The sequence below is a fragment of the Rhagoletis zephyria genome, unplaced genomic scaffold (genome assembly GCF_001687245.7).
Source record: "Rhagoletis zephyria isolate East Lansing unplaced genomic scaffold, Rhagoletis_zephyria_1.1 Rzeph_scaffold_01145, whole genome shotgun sequence".
Lineage (NCBI taxonomy): Eukaryota > Metazoa > Arthropoda > Insecta > Diptera > Tephritidae > Rhagoletis > Rhagoletis zephyria.
This window is the reverse complement of record NW_016158229.1, coordinates 31635-39467: the sequence shown is the minus strand read 5'-3', so window position 1 is coordinate 39467 and position 7833 is coordinate 31635. Positions and strand designations below refer to the sequence as shown.

The following is a 7833-nucleotide window of genomic DNA, read 5'->3' as shown; positions in this document are numbered from 1 at the left end:
CCGACTCGGAATTGATTTTTATCAGAAATGAAAGGTTGACTTCGCGAGAGTGCACAACGTTTGGAACAAAAAGACTTTATGGGGGGTGTAGAGGGCGTCGTACACATCACAAAACAGAAAACCTGAAAATTTCACCTAGCAAAATGTACGATAGCAAAACATTTCAAACAAATTCAAGTCTACAGAACAAACACATGTCAGCTAAATTAAGCTCTTTGAACGTTTATTTATTTTATATTTTTTTAATTTCATTGTTCCTTACACGTTTATAAATTGGTTTACTTTCCATTAGATAACCGAAATAGTATGCNCATGTCAGCTAAATTAAGCTCTTTGGACGTTTATTTATTTTATATTTTTTTAATTTCATTGTTCCTTACACGTTTATAAATTGGTTTACTTTCCATTAGATAACCGAAATAGTATGCATGTTTGTATGTATGGACCATGACCGAAACCAAGGCGAATTAATATAAGGTGATATCAGGAGTGCAAAAACAAAGATTTACATGGATTTTGTTTTTTCTTGGGTGGCATAAACTGTCAAAATCTGTAAGTGTGTTTGGAAATGCAAACAAAATTTTTCAATTTGACACAAGAAGCCGTGCGGTGAAACACATACAGAAAATCAGATAATCTAGTAACACCACCTTCTAAAAATTCGCCTTGACCGAAACTAAATGGCCGCACGTGTAAGTAATGGGCTGTTTTTGCTTAGGCGTAAAAGCACATTTAGCGCATTTAGCTCTAAATGCTTTTTTAAATGTATATTTACCCATAAAAAATTCGTCACCTAAAAGCATATATTAATTTTTTGTTAAAAATTTATTTTTCACTTTTCAGTAGGGTTTTTTGCACATTATCTTCTCTGTGCGAATTGACCGTGATAGATACGGATCTGAAACAGCGACTGGAAGACGGCTGTTTGTCAAAAGCATACGATTTCGAAGTCGCGTAAATGTACATTTGCTAAATGCGATAGCATGAACGCTCTTCGAAAACATATGTTCGAAAGTGCTAAATGTTGCATTTTAAATGCAGCAAAAATGCTGCATAAGGGCCATTCACATACAACTTTCTTCGCTTTGCTTGACAGTTCAAACTTTAACAACAACGCGTGAAACGCAGAAGGTATGCTGCAATAACCGCTTTGACAGCTTTTGCGCTCTCCTTTTCCTCCATATATTTTATCTGTAAAATAGATAACAATATAATAATATGCATTAATAATAGCAACAAAAATTGCTATTTACCCTACTTTTGTCATTAAATGCAAATGCAAGTGCACAAGAAAAGATACATGTAGACAGCTGATTGCCAAAGCGGGCAAAAGTTGAGAGTTGCCCAAGATTTTGCTTCGTTTTGCTTTGCTTTGCTTTAAACGTTTTTTATGTGAACATACTCATACATATTCCTACATCTTATATGTCAAAGCAAAGAACTATCAAGCAAGGCGAAGAAAGCTGTATGTGAATCAGTCTTTAGGCTTCCAATGAGAACGCATGTAGACCAAAAATGAAAACAGTTTAGGGGAGCCTAGCCTATCAAAAGCAAGTGTAGGGGCTAATAGAGGTTTAAATTCCCATTTGCCATCGCCACAATGCAGAGAAACTCTTCCTTATAGCCCAGTTATGCATACTTGCACTGCTATACCATTTTTACGTAAAAATCAAAACCCAACAGAATTCTATATGTTAAGTGCTATGCTGGGTAACATCTTACACGCAAAGCCCATTTAACAGATTCTTAAGTGACAACTCTCATGCAAAGCTAAGTATGCATAACTGGGTTATTATTCTAAACCTTTTTTTTCTAGATGAATCGAATGATTTCATCATTGTAGGCCTGAAAGACTTCCTTCATCCGACAATGCATTTTTCTTAATTTTTAGATCTACGAAGGTGGAAACTGATAAAAAGGTATTTTACTGTTGCGACAATACCAAGAAGGAGATGAAAGTGTTCTGATATGTGGTTTCCACATTGCTTAGTACAAATTGTTCAACTTTTGGGAAAGCGAGTAATGCAGCGTTTTTGCTGCATTTAAAATGCAACATTTAGTACTTTCGAAGAGCGGTTATGCTATCGCATTTAGCAAATCTACATTTACGCGAGTTCGAAATCGTATGCTTTTGACAAACAGCCGTGTTCCAGTCGCTTATTCAGATCCGTATCTATTACGATCAACTCTCACGCAGAAGATAATGTGCAAAAACCCTACTGAAAAGGAAAAAATAAATTTTAAACCAAAAATNGCAGCTAGCCACTGTATACTCGAAAAAGCAATGTTGCCACTTATTATCATTAAACCATGTTCGAATCGTGGAAATTTTGGAAGATCACAGGGTTGCTTTTAGCATTTAGATTCCTAATGCAAAAATGGAATTGCATTTAGGTGACGAATTTTGTATGGATAAATGTAAATTTAGAGTAGCATTTAGAGCTAAATGCGCTAAATGTGCTTTTACGTGTAAGCAAAAACAGCCCATAAGAAACTCGTACTAATTGTGAATCATATTCATAGTCGAAATAAAGTCGATGCAGCTTTTTTGACAGATATTCTGTTGAAAATTATGTAAAAAAACTGCAATTACGTATAGAATCGGTATTGGGTACCGAAAAGGAAGTATTGGGTACCGAAATCTTTCTGAAGTATTGGGTACCGAGTATTGGGTACCGGCAATTCAGCACATCACTAATAAATGGCTAAACGCGCTGCAGGTTTTGTTATATTTCGTCGTATCGAAGAACAGATTCAATATCTGTTGCTACGCGCATCTTATGCCGATTTTCATTGGAGTTCACCTAAAGGTCACGTTGATCCAGGTGAAGACGACTTTACCACAGCTTTGCGAGAGACCAGGGAGGAAGCCGGGCAAGTGACCCATAACTTTCTTTGGTAATTCTCTAGGGTGGGGTAACAACTCCTAAAAAAAAGGTGCGGAAAAGTCGGGAGGGGTACCAAATGACGCGTTTCGGCCCCCCTAATAACAATCTTGAGGTGGGAGATAATATTATTAACCATTTGAAAGTTATGAACAAAAAACTTTTGTTAAATTTCGTTGTTTTATATGGGCAATTACACCGACAAAGATTCACTAAATCACCTGTTCTCACTTTTTAAACACTTAAAATATATAATTTAACTTATTTATTAAAGAAACACATAGGCTGCGTTTCTTTATACATTCCGGATAATCCCATTTCACAGCCGGAATAAACAGAATGCGTTTGAAATATACGTTAACATATCATCAGGAACGTTCTACAGAATAAGTAAACAAAAAAGTTTATTCCAAACGTTCAGAATGAATAAAGAAATGCAGCCATAGTTTTATCAACCTAAGATAGATTATTTTATTAAAAAGAAGTTGACAATCTTTGCCAGCTGAAACGCGGGATTCAAAAATAGCTATAGTGCTGCCACTGTATTAGTATTTCGTAATAATTCACTTTTCCTTATGAGATGTGTGCACTGTTCAATGCTTTTCGGCATCTTCTTTCGTTTAATATATATATAAATAATTAAAATTTTTAATAAAGAATCGCGCGATTTTTTATTAAAAATTTTCGCCAGCGGCGCTTTTTCCATAAAAATCAATACTTCGATAAATAATGAAAATTTTTAATAAAAAATCGCGCGATGGTGTAGCGAAATTTGCTATTATATTTTGGTTACAATATCTTATTTAGATGAAAGTAAAAAGAAGAAGAAGAAGTATATAGTGTAAACTGAGTATAATAGCGCAAATGAAATGTGAAATAAAGTGGCAATACCAGCGATTTGAGGTTATAATAATTTTAGCAGGCGCAAAGTTTGTTTACTCTGTTTTATTAACGAAATATATAAAATAAAAGTGAATAAATGATTTGGTTTGCATAAAATAATAACCGGAAACGTTTTAGTAGTGTTTTAAAAGTGGAAACTGGTGATTTAGTGCATTTTTGACGTGGTAATTGCTCATANTGGTTAATAATATTATCTATCCCCCCTCCGGATTGTTATTAGGGGGGGCCGAAACGCGTCGTTTGGTACCCCTCCCGACTTTTCCGCACCTTTTTTAGGGGTTGTTACCCCACCCTAGAGAATTACCCTTTCTTTTTACTATTGGCCTGTGCCAATTGATAGAAAAGCACCATGATAAAAAAAAGAAGGTAGTTTCATTTCATGAACCAAAAATACAAGATCACGCGGGCACGAGAGTAGCCCGTTAGAATCGCATTTAGGGAAAAAGTTTAACGATTTTGACAATAGCCGTTTGTTTACATTTCTTCATTGTTTACAATTTGGTCGTGGCTCTTTACTGCAATTTTCTTCTTTTTCGCCTGTGACGTGTGTACACATAAGGAAAAGAGTAATTTAACACAACGGCTTGATTTATAGAAGAATATGCATAATAAAAATGATTGTCCATGCGTTCAACAATTTCGCGGTTTTCTCCGTTCTCTTCGTTGTTTACTTCTTACAACAAAGATGGCGTCGAGATTTCGGCAGCTAGAAAATAAAGCTGAAATTAGTCAAGAACGCAGAACGTATACTTAAACGCAGTCTGTATACGCAGAATTTTGTCGATTACTGGAGCCCTCAGTGTTGCTTACTACAGTGTTGCCACTCATCAATGCGTTTTCATAAACTTACCTTTTCAACTACAACTTTTCGTGCTATAATAGATCGTAGCTAAATATAAACTACTTAGTTTTCAACAAACAACTTTATTCAATAGTAATTTTCAAATATTTTAAACGTATTTTGAATAGGAAATTATACATTTTTTACCATTTGCGAAACTGACGAAGTGGCAACCATCTATAGAAGGAAGAAATCAGCTGACACGGAAAAATCTAAATTCCGCAGATTTCTGCGCTACGGGCTACAACTACAGAAAAATTCTGCGGTGTTGAGTTTTCATTTACATGGCGCTCTGGTAAGACAGATCGTGTCAGCTGACTCGGGTTTACGTACCGGTAGGTTTACGTTCTTTACTAATTTCTGCTTAACTTGTTTCGTTCTTTCCTTCCCGCGTGATCTTGTGTCTTTCGTTCATGGTTTCATTTAATGACATTCGTTGTTGTTAACCATTTGACTTTAATAAAATTATACTACCTGATCACGAGCAGTAATATTTTTTTTTTAAGCAGAAGATTTCGTCAGTCGACTTAAAGAGGTCGAATATGATGAACCTGAAAATTAATGCATAGTCTAAGAAGGGGGTTGACGAAACTAGGTTTCAGAACGGATGAAGAAAGTGATCTAAATTATACTTATGCTAATTGCTTTTCGGAGGGCGGTCTGCGCAAGACGAATTCAAGTTATTATAAAAGGATTTGCTTGGAAAGAGAATTCTTTAGAATTAGATTTTTAAATTGCAAGATTGCATACGGGTGGGGTTTAGTAGCGCTCACAACTATTTCGGGCTATTCCGTCCAAAGGGTTGGCCCGATCTAAAAAAAAATTCCACACACTTATAGTCAAGGGTCTACGCATTATTTTAACACTCACTTTTGTAAATTTTGGTCACTAATTTATTTACAAATTGGGTTTGAAATATGTCCTTTTTTGTAAAATTCGGAAATTAGCGTACATTTATCACTCCTATTCTCCTTAAAGCAACCACTTCACCAATACATTTTTGTATTCCCCTTCACTTTACACTTCACTCGATTAGTTATAACTTTCTTTACGACTTTAATATTAATCAATTAATCACAATTCATTAAATAAAAACACCTTCAAAATCACGCGTCTGACTTTGGTTGCATATGCAAGTTGCGATCCCGTACGAGTCCGGACTAGTCAGAAATAGTCAGAATCAGTCAGATTTTACTGGAAATCGATCCCGTACTCGGTTCTCTGACTATTGAGAGGACAAAAAAGAGAGCATGATTCAATAATACAAGGTTAGATAATTATTAGGTGTGTACGCGTATTGAGAGGACAAAATTCTCCAGCAGCAAAAGTTCTGAGAATTTAGCAGCATTCGCTCTCAAAGAGACGAAATATCAACAGAAGTACGAGAACGCAAAATTTGCAAAAACTTGCAACCTTCGAAACAGCTGATCACTTGCACAGTTGCCACTGGTGATTAATTTGGCAATTTATTTTCTGTTTGGTACATTTTCCCCCGATTTGGCATTTTATACAATTGAATAGTTTTCGATAAGAAAAATCTTTTTAAAATACAAATTAATTATATGAATAAGTTATTTTTCTCATAATTATTTGTGATATCACATGGTGACGCATTCAAAAACAAGAGTATCTCCTCCAAACACCCATCATTGATCCAAAAACAATGTAATAGATATAGCTACAGATGTAGCTTTAAAATTATAAAATTTTCATTTCAACAATCAACCTACCAAAACCGAAAACTTCAGCAAAACAACATTTCAGCATGCTGCATTTGAATCTATTTTGGTATATTTAAAGGTAAATTATGGTCCAAAGGAAAAATGTCATACGGCAACCATGGTCAGCACACACTAAAGTAAACAAACTGGAGATTAATAGCAAATTAGCGAAAAATAAGCACAACCAACGTTGTGCATATTAAATTTACTCACTTTTTCGTTGTATACTAGCATTAATAATAAAATTTGCAACAAATAACTCAAAAAGGCCATATTTTCTTTTGTTTATTTACAAACATGTGTTTGTGATCAGCTGATTTTCTAACTTGCAAGTTTTAGCTGCGAAAAATTTTTCCAGCAAAAATTTGCAGCTCTTTCACATTCTGCTCTCTCAATTTCCCCTACTTTGCAAGTTTTTTGGGTACGAGAACGCAAAACCAGTAAAAGTTTTCTAAAACTTTAGATNATTCAATAATACAAGGTTAGATAATTATTGACAGCTGCGGTTTGACACTCCCTTACAAAAGGTTGCATTTACGAAGGACAGAGAAAGGGCAAGAATGCAATCCCTTGTTGCGAAAATGGTAGTAGAAAAGTACGCAAAATAGGCAATTAGTAGTGAAATTCCTTTCGTAAATTCTAATGTATTTGCAGGAAGTCTGGCATTTTAAACGAAATGTTTGTGTGTATCTATGTGAATTACGTAATTTATGTGCTATTCAAATGTATAAAAACTGCAAAATGACTCAAAATTAAAATAAGACTACTATGAGATTGATGAAACATCCAATTTAAAAACAGTTTATGTTTTCATCAGTTAAATATGCTTCATATGCATATGCAATTAAACATATTGCACAAACGCTCATACTTCTATTTCACACCAAAGCTACACTGTTTCCATGTAAATGTGCAAAGAAGCAACACGGTGCCACTGCTAAGGGAGCGGTGCGAGAGAGACAACTGTCAGTTTATCGAACCTTGTATTATTGAATCATGAAAAGAGAGTAAATACGGTTCTCTCTCTGTCAGAAGTTACCAGCAGTGTTGCCAGAACTTTTTGGGCCGACCGGCTAGATTGGCAAAAAAAAAACGGCTAAAAACGGCTAAAATATTTTAGTGAAAATTCACATGCTTCATTTAAATAAATCGCAAGAAACGAAAGACTAGTTAACACCATTAATTTATATCGAGTGTATATTCCTCATCATCAAATGAATCACTATTGTATATATCACCTGAATTCATTAATTTTAAGAGATCGTCATCTACAGTAAAATTATGGCAGCAGTTTACTTCGCGTTTTAAACCGTATCTTATATATAAAATAGCGTTTAACGTTTTAACGCACATTGGATTTCTTTGCTTAGTTTTTATTATATTCATTGAACTAAATATTCGCTCTACTTCTGCATTACTTATAGGCAAAACAAGAAAACTAAAAACTAGGTTGCAAAGGTCAGCAAAAGGGTTTTCTCCTAGG

At 34.8% G+C, this 7833-nt stretch overlaps 1 protein-coding gene across 3 annotated transcripts in view; it reads left to right on the top strand.

Annotated features, from left to right (window-relative positions):
- Window positions 1–2668: 2668 nt before the first annotated feature.
- Datp (purine phosphoribosyltransferase family protein Apf) overlaps window positions 2669–7833 on the top strand; it is a 36756-nt gene continuing 31591 nt past the window's right edge. The window contains exons 1-2 of one of the 3 annotated variants that reach the window (XM_017616086.1): window positions 2669–2874; window positions 7775–7833. In XM_017616086.1, coding sequence (XP_017471575.1) covers window positions 2702–2874; window positions 7775–7799 — 198 coding nt within the window. In that variant the 5' untranslated portion in view covers window positions 2669–2701 and the 3' untranslated portion in view covers window positions 7800–7833. Of the gene's footprint in view, window positions 2899–7774 lie in introns of all 3 variants that reach the window. The other 2 variants (XM_017616084.1, XM_017616085.1) reach the window with 2 other exon arrangements.